Source organism: Nestor notabilis, unplaced genomic scaffold, assembly GCF_000696875.1.
Source record: "Nestor notabilis isolate BGI_N333 unplaced genomic scaffold, ASM69687v1 scaffold7481, whole genome shotgun sequence".
Lineage (NCBI taxonomy): Eukaryota > Metazoa > Chordata > Aves > Psittaciformes > Psittacidae > Nestor > Nestor notabilis.
The window spans coordinates 21600-38060 of NW_009913276.1; the positions used below are offsets into that span (position 1 = coordinate 21600).

At 39.5% G+C, this 16461-nt stretch overlaps 1 protein-coding gene across 2 annotated transcripts in view; it reads left to right on the top strand.

Annotated features, from left to right (window-relative positions):
- The first annotated feature begins 9915 nt into the window (after nucleotides 1–9915).
- Nucleotides 9916–16461, top strand: part of SPI1 (Spi-1 proto-oncogene) — a 20239-nt gene continuing 13693 nt past the window's right edge. The window contains exons 1-2 of one of the 2 annotated variants that reach the window (XM_010023128.1): nucleotides 10206–10250; nucleotides 10516–10518. In XM_010023128.1, the coding sequence (XP_010021430.1) occupies nucleotides 10206–10250; nucleotides 10516–10518 (48 nt within the window). Of the gene's footprint in view, nucleotides 10251–10515; nucleotides 10519–16461 lie in introns of both variants that reach the window. The other variant, XM_010023129.1, reaches the window with a different exon arrangement.

Here is a 16461-nt window from a genome sequence, read left to right on the forward strand (position 1 = left end):
TCTTTCATCCATGATGTTCCCAGCACCAAGCCAGATGTAATCCTTTGGGGTCCAGGTGAAAAGTTTGTCCTTGTTTCTCTGAAAGTATATTTGGTGATGACTGACGATGGTGTTGAGGATCTGTTCACTACTCTTGTCTCAGGAATCAGGGGTTTATGAATAACTACAGTTACTGCATCCAGTTTTGATCTTCCTAAGAACTGATTGGATCTGGAGAATAAGCAGAAAAATATTTAGGCAACTTCCTTTCCATGGTGGCAGAAAGGCAGCTGGGAGCGATCCTAGGCTTGTGCACACTGCAAAAGAACTAAGTGCATTTGTTGGACTGGAAGAGAGCTACGCAGTGTCTCTCTCCAAGACTACACGTACTGGCCATGAAGAAAAGCCTGGTATCTTCTGACCTCATGCAAAATGGACATGGAAAGAAATGGAGAATGTTCTCTGACAGAGATTCTGAGGAAGAATATATATGGAATAAGGTCACCCTTTCCTTGCCAAGAGGTACCTTGTGAAAGGAAGTAATTTTAGTGTTGTCTTTCTTGAAGGTCTGATGTTAACGTTTCAGCAAGAAAAAAGAAACAAAGAGCACTGCAAATCCCACTACTAATTCATCACTGCCTGCTAAATATAAAGGGCTCTGTCACCAGAGCTGAAAACGCCTTGGTGTATACTGATATCTCAGGCACTACAAGCAAATGTGCTAATAGTTTGGTGCCAGAAAGTCAATGATAAAAGGAAAGAAATCCTTATTATAAAGTTTGGGTCCTTAAACAACCCTTTGCAACTTTGCTCAGCATTCTAGCTGCCAGGAAGTCATGAGATCCATGTGTTGTGTTACTGCCTTTTGCCTCCCACTTACAGAGGAAAGTTGGCTAAGTGTTGTGACCCATACTGCAACAATACAGGTTGACTGCAGACTAAACATGTCTTCAGTTTATCCTCAAGGATCATGCCCAGTTCTTCTAGGTCATGCCAGTGTCAGCCCTCTTCCTAGGACTTGCACAGCAACTGAAACAGGTTATGATATCTTTGTATGGTTTTCATTTTCATTGTTTGTGTGCATATTCAGAATGAAAATGCAGAGAGGCTCTGCCAGGTCCTTCTTTCAGAGAACTAAGTATGCAGTGTAACACAAAATGCAGTTAACCTACAGACCCCTAAGGTTTTTCCCTCTGCAATGTTTTCTTCTTCCTGAAGTCTTCTGACTAGTTCCACGAAAAGGTCATCCTGTCTCAACTAAAATACACAGAATCAAATCTGTGATCCCAAAATAAAGGAGACTCTAATCCAACTAATTCTCATCATCAGCCTTTCTCACATCATTCCTCTGCTGTCTGGGTTTAGCTTTCCAGTTACTCTCCTTTTGACGCAGCGTATCTTCCATCACCTGGCTTAGCACTTGTAATAAAAGCCAAGATATAACTTCACAGGAGGCTTGCTTTTCGGCTAGAAAACCTCTCATCAGCCAGACTTCCTTCCCAAAGTGAAAGGAGTCAGTCTGTGCCCCAGTGCTCAACTGAGCTCTTCAAGTGCACCTTCCATAGTCCTGACACCCAGTACATACAAAGTCAACAGTGCCTTAGATGATTTCCTGCTACTGGTGGTTTGAGGATGAGCAGCACTCTTTCACTTTTCAAAGAACAAGAAGAATAATCAACGAAATCCACAGCCTGAAGTGGATGGGAACATCAGAAAACAATCTCAAGAGAACAGCTCAGCATATCATGCAAAGGAGGAGCAAAGCGGCAGAAGCTGTTCTAGTAAACTTCTATTTACTGGCATGCTATTGAGCAATAGTTATGGTAACGTGCCTATTCATATTTACATACACAGATTCTCCCATGTATGCGCACAACCAAAAAGAAGTCAGAATAGGGACATGATTTGCAGGTGGTGTTCAGAAAGGGATAAATACTTGCGGGCGCTCAGTTTGTGAAGTTATTGCTGTTCTTCACAGCACTCTCAACAGCAACTTAAGAGCCAAATCTATTTAAAACCAGTAAAGGCAGAGAAGTGAAGTTGCCTTTGGTTGTGCTGTTTTTCTCTTTCCCGTTGTAGCTTCCTCTTTCTCTTCACCAGCTCAGCACTGCTGGCAGCTTTTTATAAACCACGATTCCTACTGCTGTCAGCTTGTTTGGAAACTACATGGTGAGCTCAGTCCAGCAGCTACTGCTGTGGGTTTGTGTTTAATTGCAGACCGGATATGCTTTAAATTCTGTACCTACCACCATAATTTTCATTCCAAAACACTCAAAGAGCTCTACATATTCAGAATATTCAGTACAAAGCAGAATTTTGCACTTAACATGCGCAGTTATGTAGCATAAACTGAAAGTGTAAGTACATTCCCATAAAAAACAGTAAAGAACTGTACAATGCATATGGGAGTGATAGCTTCTGGAAGGTTAAACTGTGGCAAGACAATCAGTAATGCTGGGTTATTCTAGGTTGACAGTAATCTGCACTGAGTGTGCAAAGTCCTGTCATGACCAGAACAATGGCTGTGAAGCAAAAAGCAATACTGGTAAGATCTTCATTTGTAGAGGAATCATCTACAATACCTTAGACATCTTTAACACCAGAGACAGGATGGATGAGCGAGTAGAGTGCTGTCCAGAAAGATTATGATTACATGAATGATTAGGAATAAAACAGTGAAAAAGCTTCATCTAGCCGTAGCGTCAAGGAGAGATTCCTAGGAAAGCAGGCAGAAGAAACAACAGGGAGGAGCAGGAGTGGGACTGAGGAGACACTGTAGGTTGAGATAGTGATATAAACAGCACCAGCATTCCATATGTTTTTGTCCTCTGCTTGCTGTTCCAAAGGCAAACTTTGCCATTGGTTTGGTGAGGAAACTAACTTGGAACAGACACATTATATTTCTTCTCACCACAGGAGAAATCCTACGGCCAGTTTGGGACTGGGGGGAGATGGCAAGATCTTGGCTTGAGGCAAATGATACTTAGAAGGAAAGCCATACAAAGAAAATAAAATCAGAGGTTCCTGTAGGTTACAGAGCTAAAAAAGGGTTTTACTTGCAGATCCCTAAAATACTTCCATGTACATGCAAACAGACATGCAATTTACATGATCAATTTAAGCCCACTGATAACAGGGTTACTTTTTGTTACCATTCTCAGATCCCCCAGAAGGACTTGCAGAAGTCTGTAGACCATGAGTTGAAAAGACACTAAATCATGACCGGAAAACAGGTCTGGACATAGTACTTTTACCAGTTAATTAAATTTCTGTGTTACTGAATTAAATGAAAACATCATTAACAGCAGGCTGCAATTGCAAACTATGTAAAATTCAGTCACTTTCAAAAATACACAAGCCAGTGCTTGAATTAAAGTTTAAATTAACAGTTAAGGATTTGCATGTAGGTGAGATCTGTGACTGAAGAGACAAAAAACTTGAGTAAGCTCAGGAGCATAAGAGTGGGAAGAAGGTGACCGCAGAAGAGCTGAAGCTCCGTTTATCGCTAAAGCACATCTTATCAGAGGCTTTGCTTGTATTTGCCCATGCTGTACATGACTGCATGTAGTATTCCTAATAGAACTGTAATTCTCTCTGCCCATTATCAGTCATAACAAAACCCCCCTCAACAGACAAAGCCATTGGGAAAGTCTGTCCCCTTCTCAGCTGGCAGGAATCCTACAATCTGGGGACAGAGACAGCCGAGTTATAAATACTCAGCTGTGGCTCCGTTTTGGTGTCTACTCCTCTGTCTCCTACCATCTCCTACTGAGAAAAGAACCATTTCCCTTTTCTTAATGACCACTGAAATCATTTAGGGAATTTCCAGCACACGGTGTACAGATTCTGATTCACTTTAACCCCAGAAAATGCTTAACTCCTTCTGGGAATTAGTGCGAATTGATCCAGGTCCTACAAACTAAGCTATCCCAAGTTCTTTCCCTTTTTCCCTTTCAGCCATATACAAGCATTTAGCATCCAAAGTATTCTGCTCCTCTGCAACCCTCTGTCACTGCAGTGAAATCTCTTTAGTCATGAGACCTTAGGCTCTCATACTGTCAATTGGGCCAGATGTGTGGAGGTTTCTTCTGAAATGGGAAGGCAATTTTCTTTTTCTTGTTTCTGAGACACATGTATACCTCTTAGCTTATTCTTCTGTAACATTCATGTTTCACTGCTACTACTAATATAATACGCTCAAAAAAACCCCTCCTCTCTGTTTTCCTTCTCTTCTACCTCCGTCTTTTAGCAAAGCTATTCTTCTTGCTCTCACTGTCACTTGGGTGTTGTCTCTGACACTATGCCAATCTACACAAGCAGGCTTTGTCAAGGATGTGCAGCTTCCTCTTGCAGGACACCTGGAAGATCAGTTTTTAACAGGTTCCTTTCGTTGCCTAAGCTGTCACGAGCAATGGCCTGAACTATGGCAGTCTCCCTTTCTCTGGCCCTCCTGGCTTCAGACTCTCTTTTCCCTTTCTCTCCTTTCTCCAGAGTAAGGGGAGACCAAAATAGTGTCCAAATGCTCTCTTTTGTATTTCTCCACTATATTCCTCTCAATTGCCACATCAAAACAAAATGCTGAACTCCTTTTAAGACCCTTCACACAACTGGTCCTCTCTACTCTTTGTTTAGCGTATAACATAACACAATAATGTAATTGTTGAATGTTTGGTATAATACTTTTGGCACAAGAAGAAGAGTTGCATGTAGTTCAGTACAGTCAAATACTGGATTGTAGGTACAGAAAATTGCTTGTATTGAAAAAAAAATTGCAAAATTAGAAGACCACAGTTGTGAGAACAACAGGAGGGAGGAAATAGAGGATCCACCCATATATATAGCAGAACAACTTTACAAAAAATATAGTACTAAAACACAGAGTAAAACACCTGCAACCAAACAAAGACCTGCAGTCTTTACACGTCTGATGGAGCCTTTGTAAAAGCAGAGAGCAAACTGCTTATAAAAATCTGAGCAGCTTAACATGGAGCTACTTAACTCTAGACTGACAATTTTTTCTACCAGATTAGTGAAAGATGTCAGCTTTTTACCAAACCATGCAGATTTCAAGGCAAGAAAGCAAAAATGAAGCCTAAAGAATCTAATTGGATGTGGCATATAGTAAAGATGGTCTAAGGTTACAAAAGAATAAAACATAATTAATTCAAACACAATTTCTCTTAGCAGTAACTACTTCTGTAAGAAGAAAGCTTCTACAGACAATATACTACAGGGTCATTAACACTTGTCCCAGTCACACACATAAAGCTGTGACATGAGGCTTGCTTGCATGCTTCACCTCTTATACAGCCAAATGTCTACTGTGAGGATGTATAGAACACTGGCTTCTAGTGCTTCAGTTCCTCTGTTTATACAAAATTCCAGACACGAAGTCCTTGTGAAAGTGGTGGCAGAGAACAGGAAGCACAGCTGTAAACCCAGCAGCTACCTAAAGATAAGTGTACTTATGAATAGTGGTTTTCTCTTTAGAATTCTGAGAGATTACTAAGAGATATAATCCTATTAAGATACAAGTCTGGAACATCTTATTTACATTAGGAGGGCAAGACTTCTTCCTAGATACAGCTGTAAAGTAATCCATACAGCAGAAGTATTTCTGACAGAGCTTGGTGGAGGTCACTATGGAGCCAGGGGAAGAATCTTCTCTAATGGTGGGTGCATATCAGCAATTTAGTTCAGATGATAAGTGCACTTCTAAAATTAATCTCCTGATCCTCCCTGCTTACTGTGCTTTAATTTGAACTCCATAGCAGTATTAGAGCACATGAACTGGATTCTTTTCATATGAAACTGAAGATGTGGCTTAGGACTCTAGCTGCAAATGGGAATTCAGTCCATGGCATCAGACTAGACCCAATCTGAAGTGACACCCCCTAAAAGATATACAGAGTGGTTGTTGAGCCTTCACCAACAACAACTTTTTTTCTCGACAGATAATGCTCTTCTTGAGTTGTATCTCAGATGTATCTTATTCTTATAGTTTAATTTTTACTATTAAATTATCTGATTTGGGAGGGGGGGAGGGCACCCACAATTGGACTGTAGGTTTAAGGCACAAGTCTATGAAGGGGTGCTAGGCTATACTGCTTGCATCTTACTGGTGCTACTGGTAGTCTGGATGTAGACTTCAAGAGCAGATGGTATTAAAGCACTCTTCCATGTCAATTGCTTGAAATGGTTCAAGAGTTTTGAGAGATTGGATGACTATAAATGAGCAGAAATGTGCAAACTAAAAATCCGTTGCCAGCAGAATGCAGAGGATCATTAGAAACTGACATCAAATCTTACAGCTATTTGAAAACACCTTACAGCCAAAATAAGTTTTTCCAAGTAGAGTAGATTATAAAATGTAGCTGAGATGTAAACAGATCTTGAAGTCAAAGGAATTGCCATAGGGAGATATTCTTCTTTGCTGAATTCTGCTTTATGGACAGTTTGGAAGTTACTAATAAAATGGGAAATAAGTGCTTTTCATTTCTAAAAGTGATTGCATATCATAATGGCTCTTAAAAAAACTACTGACCCAAATTATTACTCTTTCTCCCAGCGAAAATAGGTATCTTCATTCTGATATGGATTTAGTCTAGTCTAAGCTTGAAAATCTTTGACAATATAGCAAAGTTAGTTAAGATTGTGATATTTTAATGGTATTTCCCACTGCAGAAGTCCTTATAGAGATGCTGTTACATAAAACTCAGGTAAACTTGAAAGCTGCATTGTCAAAGCACTTGTTTTGCCACTAGGAACTTCATTAACTCTAAGAGGGGATGCCCACATAATGAGGAAAAGTCTTTGTTCAAATGTAACCATGGTAATAAACCTCTGGGTATCACAAGGGTTCATCAGTGACTGATAATGTACCACAGTGGAAAGGCAAGCACGCATTTCAGCGAAGTCTGCATTCAGACTGTTACAGATCCTAAAGTGATGCTCCACATGAGAAAAAGTGGTAACAAATTCTTCTCAGCCAGCAACTTCCAGCAGCCGTTTTCGGGCTAGTACTCTTTCATTATGGAAAAATGTAACAAAGATATCTGAACTCCTATCTTCAACTCAGTAGCATATACAACAAAATGTTAAATGCAGAGGATTGTGCTCAAGAGCTCCAGACTCCACAGGTTCCACAGTCAGAAAGACCCACAGGCTCTTTTAAGGAAAGAGGGCAAGCCCTCTCCCATGTCATCTGAATGGATATTCAATGTTAAAGGACAGTATATAAGACCCGTAAGCCTTATTACCTCAGAATAAAACAAGTTCAGTGGAAAACATAGCTCTGAGAAGAATATGGAGCATATAAGGGAATCCTTGCTTAGAGGTCTTGTCTTACTGCTAGAAGAAAACTCAGTAGCAGAACATTAAACACCTGCTTCTGATTAAAAGACTTCAGGATGAGTGATGTTGTATGTGGTTTTAACAGGGCGAAAAATTACCTTCCACACCCCAAACAAGGTTTGAGGTAACGGGACCTCTCTGTGATGTGGCTGTGAGTTGAAACCCTTTTGCTTTGGTAGCTTGTGGTTAGAAATAGCTTGAAGAAAAAATGGGTAAAGGTAGGGGAAGAACTGTTTCAAGAAACTGCACACTGTGAGGTGATGTTTAGAGGGAAAATCTCTCAGATTAATCTGAATTGTAAATGTTTTCAGAAATAATCATTCAGAAACTTAATCTTTCAACTCAGCAGGTTTTCCCTAGTCCTCCAAATTCCCAAAATGGAGAAGGATCCCTTCCCTATTTCAAAAGCCTTTGTGAAGGTCAGACTGCACTCTGTGAGTGGCAGTCTACATCATATGCCCCTGGAAATCAGTTCTCTACTATACAGTCATTTGATAACTTCATCTGTTTTCTGCATGTGAGTCATCTAATAAGGTACTGCAAGGATCTGGGCCAAAAGTATCATCTCTAGTTAGGCCTTCCTTTATGGTGAGAAGATTCTGTGATTACAAACAAAGGATGAAAGACCGGTTATATACAACAGTGAGAAATTAATCTATGTTGAATTTTAGCAAGATTGTTACTAGTGATGTTGCTATACAAATATAGTGTAAATAAGTATTTTATCTCACTTTTAGCATTTCTATTTACGGAGATAGTCTCCTTCTTAGGAAGCTTACCAAACTTCTGGACTTTCTGCAGGTGCTCAAGCTTTATGGCATATCCTTTGGTTCTGATTCATCATACAGAGAATCAATTCCATTCTTGATATTGATAACCTTGATGAATTTATGATTACTCATATGTTAAACATGGTTAACAATGGTGACAATCTAGCATTCCCTGAGTGCAGTAAGGCTGGTGCAAAATATCTATCCTTATTAGGTAATTTCCTGTGCTAAGAGACAGTGCATAAATATCCTCCAGCATATGAAATACAGTTGCATTCCACTTTATTAGAAGCCTCTCTGTGTAAAACACTCCATTTTTAAACCTTCCAGTAGCTGCTTAAGCTATCTTTCAGTGTACGATAGATTAGATAGCATATCTTCTTCGTTCTGAATGGCCTTTTTAATAAAGACACAATTACTTTTATCACCTATGCAATACCCACTTTAAGATTTGTATATGCTATTGTTCACTCCCTTATCTTCTGTTTGCACTGGATTTTATCACTGGTACTGTACTTTGCTGATCACTACCAGGGTGGTATCCTGGGGGAGACTTGAGAACCATCTCAACCATCTGAAGTGGACTGTTTGGCAGCTTGTTCATTTCTAAGTTAAAGTCAAGATTTCATGTTATGAATACAATAAGAATGAAATACTTATGTACCAGCTGATGCCGGTGAGTTGATCTCCCGTCATGCTCTTATCCTATTGCCAATATGGTTTGCTTGTTGAGTTCCTTTAGGGTGAGGAATGAGAGGAACTTGTGAGCAGCCTCTGGTTTTACCAGTGTACAAGGAAGTCTGTAGTAGCTGAAATTCCCCTCACCCATAGACCCAGGTGAGTGGTGAATGGGCTACTTTCAAAAGCAGAACCTGTGGCACATGGGCATAGATTGAAAGGGAACAACCCAGACGAAGCAACTTCGCTTTTTCCAAGGCACTACTAACTAACTGAAGCAAGAAGGCGTTTTGCAGAATGAGACTGTTTCCCCCCTTGTAGCAACGCCCCATCCTCTACATCCTGCCCCACGGCCCAGTTACCCCTGCCAGAACCTCAGTATTAAAGGCATTTGTTCAGTGCAGCCAAATGCAGATAAAACAGTGGGATAAATTCTGGGGAGAACATCATGTGAGAAGAGCTAAAGCAAAATCTCTACAAGAAATTTCAGCACCTGACTGTTTAGATACAAGCCTACAAATCTTGTTCTCTACAGTTATAGGTAGTCAGGATCTGAGTGATGTCAAGCCATTGCATGGGACATGTAATACATTCTCTGTTTCCCCACTCATTTTCTCCTTGCAGGAGCCAGAAAAGAAATCACAAGAAATAAAAGAGAGGATTAAGTATCTTTCACTGAATCATTTTACTCTGTTGCAAAGTTTATGAAGAAGTCTCATGGGCTTAACTTCAGAGTTTTTTAGAAACCTAAGACTGCGTATTTCAAACTGCACACTCCTTTTTAACTTTCTTCTAAGCATTGCCACCCAATTCCAACACAGAACTATCATCAAAGCAAGTCTATGCCACCGCCCTGTCCTCACAGAAGTTGTCAGGACTGTGTCTTTACGGTACCTCTATTAAACCAGAGAGCAGCACCATCGTTCCGGTTCATCTACAGTGGGAAGCACAGAGTCTTCCCCAGAGCGCTGCACCCATGTGCTTGTTTATTGGTAGCAGGCCCAGGCTCTGGGCTGCTGATTATACAGTGAGCACCTGCCCATGGCTCAGGGCAGACTTCCTGTTACAGCGCCGCAACCCTGCAATGAGATTTATGCAAACTGGCTAAAAGCTGTGATGTCACAGCCCCTGACAGACCCACGAGCTATCTCCCTTCTACAGACATTTGATAAAATCAGGAACTTCACATACAGCTCAGGAAGAAGTTCACCTCAGAAACTATTAGGGCAAAGAATAAAAACTTGTTAGGGTCCTTCTCCTATCCCGAGATCCATCACAGCAAAGGGACTTCACAGAGTCCAAGGATCTCAATTTTTTCCTTTTTTTTTTTTTTTTCTTTTTCTTTTTTGTTTGTTTCATGTGATTTTTTCAAGTCAGTTTTTCTGGATGTTTGAAAACTGAAAAATTCACTCCGAAGTTGGCTGAATGTTGCAAGCTTGCAAAATGGAAGGATTTCCCCTCATTCCCCCTGTGAGTATATGAGGTTTATTCCTAATATTGATCATTTGGATCAGTAGTGAAAGGCAAAATAAACCAGGTTTCTTATTTGAGAATATCTCTGGTTTGGTCTGTATTTGTAATGTCAGGAAGTTGGCTTAGGTCAATATATAAAGCTAGTGACAACACTGCAATGAATGGGAAATTAACATTTCCTCCCTAAACTTGTGTCTGGTTTTTGATCTCCATTTGTTTTCACGGATTAAATGTATGGTGTTGTTGTAGAGTATGCACAGAGCAAGTCAGTACATTTTTCCCTTTGGTGCCAGTTTGGTGATATAAGGCTGATTCTTTCTTCAGGTTGTAATTCTTAATAATCTGGACTCTCTGCCATAGTTTATGTGTTTAACTATCTACCAGTCTATGAGAGAAGAGCTGTTGAATGCTGACTTCACGTATTGCAGATTTTAGGACTCTGTTCTCTTTGCAGTGATGGCATCTTGGTCTCTGACTTTAGTTTCTCTTGAACTGAATTCTCTTGAAATCACTTGCTATGAAAAAGCAACTGTTGAATGAGAGTTAAAAATCCAAAGGGCTTAATTTGGTCTTTCAATGTTTTCTTTAGGATACAAACTTTTCTGTGTGTTTATGAGGCTGTTCCTATCCTTTCTTTAACCCTGAAGCATTGTTACACTGCTGTAATTTATCATATGGAGCACATAATGTCGCTAACCTGTTCTTCAGAAACAAACCTGAATGGGAAATCTCTAAACAGACTGGGTGAAAGAGGCCCTAACTAGATTTTATTAAGTTTGTAGACGCCAAGGAGATGTCAGATAAGGTGTTTTACCTGGCTTTTTATGTGGTAGATGGCTTGTGGTAATGGCTCTCTGTGTTCAGAAGACAGAAAGAGACAATGTAGATCCAAGAGTCCTTTTAATAAGACTTGTATCAAGTTTTCTTTTTGTCTTGTCCCATCTAACGAAGGCTAAAGACATGATTCCTTATCTGCCACCCAGAAAGATGGCCCTTTGAGTTCTTTTCATGTTTGGTATCCATGTTCACTGAAAATATATGTCTTCTTTTTGGGAGACCCTTTATTCTAGCAGTTCATCATCAGTGTCCCTGAGATCTTTTATCTACCCAGAGAACGAGAAGACCCTAAATATCTTTTTTCTTTCTTTAATACACCAAATTGCCCAATGGATCTACTGTAAATGTGTCAGGATAGAAAGCTGAAAAGAAACTGAGAAAATGAAAAAAGTCCACAGAGTTTTCTCAGTATGTTACGTGTTGGACTTAAAATAAATATAAAAAGAAACCCAAACCTTGTCCTCAACTACCAGAAACCAGCATCTCCATTTGAAAAAAGTAAATAATTGTTAATTTTCTGTCCACTCATTCACTCATAACCAAGTTTTCTGGACTCTTTTTTTTTCCAATATTGAATTCCAGTGCACACATCGAATAAGTGGAGTGAAAATCTAACACATCCTGGCCTCTAATTTGTGTTGCAGTTAATATTCTGGCTGAATTCTGTTCAGATGAATGATACAAGAGGCAGTGAAAATACAATTGCATCTTACAGGAGCACTTGACAGATCAATTTGGGTTTTATTTTTGTTACTAGAGTGTCCCAAGATTAATAACTTGTGGTTTGTATTTTCAAAACTGTTTTAAGTGCACTTTGAGGCCTGCAAGATAGAGCCCCACACAGCTTCGTTATAAACGTCTATGCCTCCTGGGACCTTTTCAGAGGGGAGCCATAAGCCCGTTTCTAGACAGGGGTTTCTGTGAAGCAATACTTCCCTCCTCTGCCCCTCCCCTTTCAGTTGAGGGTGGTTCAGTAACTGCCTTTCCTTTGACTATGTGAGGAAACTCTTATGCTCCATTTGGAAAATGCTGCTCAAATGGTTTAAATGGTTTAGGAGTATTGCATCTTTCTCTGAAGATTAGGACTTTTGCATGGAAAAGATCTGCAGACTGGGCCCATGTCTTTCAGTGCATGATAGAATCTAGTTGTGCTACAGGGCCAAAAATTATTGAGTCTAACACCTTTGCCTAAAGAGGGCCTCAGTTATATGTGAATCCCTAAGTAGCCACCTGTAGAAATCACAGCTTTGAATAGAAGTATACTCATATGAGAGCGAAAATGCCCCACAGAAGGCTCTGTTCCACATAACTGCATTGCCAGCACGGTCCAGTGAGGCTGCCCCAGTGAGTGATTATGCTAATATCTTTACTCATCTTTTCTAAAATGGTTATACTGCAATTTTTTTCCAAGGAAATATGGTTAATCTGGGCCTTCAAGCTTGTCTCAGCGGCTCATCATTGGAAACTGTGTGGAGTAGTTCTGAATCACATGCCAGTGAATAGTTATGTTAGGATAACAAGAAAAGATCAGCTTTTAGCGAATTTATCGCCTGGAATCATCTGTCAAAGTCTTGGTGAATAACAAGAATTTTCAGATTGCTGTTCAGTTAAGTCCCCTGTACCTCTCTTAACCAATGCCAGACAAGCCTTCTCCAAGCAGTTTTGTGGCTTTTCCCTTGATTTTCAGTGCAAAGAAGGAAGATGGTGGTAAACCTCCATTTATCAATGTCTGTGACAGATAAAGTATTGTTTGTTGACCTCTTGCTTGAGGTTGGAATATGGTTTTAGATAGTGTACTGTACCTCCTGGCATGTACAAAAGGAGATATCAACTTCAGACCACAGCTATGAATAACAAAGCTTTCTGTCACTCTCTTACATGACAGAACAAATGGCCATTGACATCAGTTAAATATTAAGTTGTAACATAAGCCGTTCTTTGCTTTTTGTCAGGGGAAACAAAACAGTTCAGTGTCATGGAAGTGCTATTAGTAAGATGATGAAATGGGTGTGTGGGTGGGGAGGTTCCAGAGGAGGATGGGGCAAGTGGGTAAAGATTGGTACAAGAGGCAACAGCAGCACATGGTGAAACCTATTCTCTCAAACTAGAGAAAAAGCTTTTAATAAAAAAACAGAGAGAGATTAAAAACAGGTTCTTGGCAATAGTTTCTCTAACGAACAGAGGAAAATATCCCATCTTCCCATAGGATAGAGAATCAGAGACAGTACATGCTGGACTGTCTCCTTTGGCCACCATCTGATTAAGTTTATGACACACAAACTTTTAAATATTTAATATACATCTTCCCACATTTGTCACTGTACCCTTGAAGTTCAGACAGCAAGATGGTAAATGGTGCCAATCCAAGTTCTCTGTGGGATGGATTAGTCCAGATTGCAGGAGTTAGCAAGGATATACACATACATATTTTATCACATGGGTCACTGAGCAGAAAACAAATTCAAGGAAGAAAATTCCCACAATGCATAATAAGAGATTTGAAGTCCCAGACCTTTAAAACTGGGTATTATAAAACCACAATGATCTACGTAGAAGCAAATTGGTTTTTAGACGCTGAGTGTCTGCAACTCACTCTGCAGTCAGCCAGGTCTGTAAATATTAAGGAAACCACTTTTTTATTTAACACATTTTCCTCTAGCTCTGCTTATTGAATACACCTCTGAACCTGTAAAACTAGCTTCTGGATGGTAGAAATACTTCATTCCCAGCTCTCAAACTGTGAGACACCGTTGCCTGTTATAATATATTGGACTGAAATGGGGGAGTTTGAAGTATGTTAGGGAAGAAGAAACAACAAAGGGAAAACACAACTAGGAAAAGTCAAACATTCTTTCCCATGCCTAAAATATGTATTGTTTCTTTACTTTTGGACTGGTGTTTGGCCTTCCTGCCAAGCTATACTTCTGTACAGAGCTTTTGTTGTAGCAGTGGAAATTTTATACATAGCAAATTAAGCCTAGATTGACAGGACACTAACTTCTTTGGAAATTTATTTACTTTTGGCAGAATATTTATCAGAGACACAAGCTTTGACACATTTAGATAAAAATTTTTATCATTTCAGTCAGTTTCTGGTATTTTAGTTAAAAATAAATGAAGATTTTTCTTTCAAACTATATGCATTTATATGACTTTTTTAACCTCCATTTCTCCCAAATAGTATGATGTGCTTTTTCCATTTGGCCATTGAGGTGTATCCTTTCTCAGAATATGAATGCTTTCCTTTGAGTTATCACAAATTAACAATTCTTATATGAAGGTAAAAACTTCATACATTCTTCATCTTGACATGATTTAATAAGCAGCACATATTTATGGAAAGGAAATGGAGGAGTGAGGTAAATGAATTTGGAAAGGTAGCGAAGAGTAGAAATTCCATTCAGAACTTTATCCTGAAGAAAGCAAACCACAGCTGAAATACTTTTTCTCCTCAGATATCAGAGTACATCACTGGTCTAAGGAATGGGGATGAGTGAATGCATGTAACCAGTCCTGGTTAGAGAGGACACAAAGCACACGTGTAGAGGAAACCCAAAAGCATCAGAGAGAATCCATGCTGTACTGTCTCCTTTGATTGCCCCTCTGAAGTTTGGAGAATAAGTTATGTTTCCCATTAAATCTTTGTGTAGATGAAGGGCAAGTTTGTTGGAATCTTATGGATTTGAAAAGGGAGACTGCACCTATGTCTTCTGGAGACCAGAAGCAAGATGAGTCCCTTCACTGGTTATCCCTACATTTAAATGATGATTTACTCGTTTTGTTTAGTCTTTCCCTTAGGTTGTCTTTATTGTGGGTTATTGTCTTCTCAAGATTTCTCCAAAACAATTATCCACCATCACAGATTAATTATATTGTGAGCTGACAGCCAGGCAATGGGTTTGCTCCTGAGGCTTTGAATATTCCATGGATCTGATGCCCATGAACATCTTAATCCCCTCAGAATAAGTCTCTCTTTTTCTTGATGCAGCTTCATCAATGTCATCATAGAAATCACAGCCCTAGAAATGGACAATCTTTAAATCCCCAAATTCCAACAGAATGAACTGAAGGAGTTAACTAGAATCTAACAGCAGAGTTAATGAGCAGTGGTAACTCTAATGTAGTATTCACCAGAAAAAAAGATCTTTTCCTCTTGCCAGCTGCTTATCTACCACCTCCATCTGGATTTTAATGGCAGCTGCTGCATTAGGTTTCATGTTCTCCAGTAGGTTAGAGGAGGAAGAAAAAGAGAAGCTCGTCTTTATTTCTGGCATGCTGTCACCATAGCCTAAGCTTACAAAATGCTGGTGTCCCAAGAATGAGACAGATTTATGGAGGGAGTTAAGGATTTGGGACATACAGATAGGCATAAGAACATACAAACGTGAACATTAAAAACTTGTCCATCATTTAAGTTATCATATTGTTTTAAATATTTGTTCTTTTCTTTTAAAGTTAGTTGTGCTGAAGTCATTAACAGAATAAAAATGTTTCTATGAGTACCTACAAGAAATAATTTCCTTTCAGAACAGAAAGCAGGTGGTGTTTGAGTTCTATATTGCTGTTAACACCATAAGAATTTGTTCAGATTGAACTTAACTGGACAAAAGTTTAGCCAAGTCCTGTGAAGGACATTGCCCTGCTCTGAATCTTCATTCTGGAAAAAGACAAAAACAAACATCAAAAGAAGCAATAGAACTGTGCACAACTAATAATAAACAGACCATTATTGAAACAACAGAAGATGTTAAAGAGTATTGACACTGGAGTTCTAAGCATGGGAAGGAAGACAAGTGGGAAAGTTACCCTATGTCACCTGTTTTAAGAAGATAGGAAGGACTTCAGTTCTACAGCTAAGCATTCAATGGGTCTTGACTCAACATCTGCTCCACATTTGGACTTTTTAATTCTTGTCTGTTCATACCTACCAGTCCTGCGCAGCTGATTTGAACCAGCAAACATTTACAGTTCATCTTGGACAAAAACTGAGAAAGAAAATGTTTTTATGCCCCCTGTCAACATCATTACCCTCCTACAAACTGCCACCATTTAATGAGACCTCCTAGAAACAATCAGAATATTATCCTTAGGCAAGACAAGTTTCTGCTTTCTCTTTAGTGCACAGGAGGAATAATAATAACAGATGTCTGTCACTACCAAAGAGAAGGTTTCCCTGCTGTGCTGGTGTGATGGCATCTTGGCTTGTGGCTGATGTCCAAACAGCTCTTTAAGCAGTATCCAGAGAAGGCTGGAGGGTGGGATATCAAGGACTTGTGTAATATCACAGGACAAATTCTGCCACACAGACTGGGTCTAAAGAGGTGAATTACTCACTTCTTTTTTGCAAACTAGTGTTTGGTGTCAAGCATTT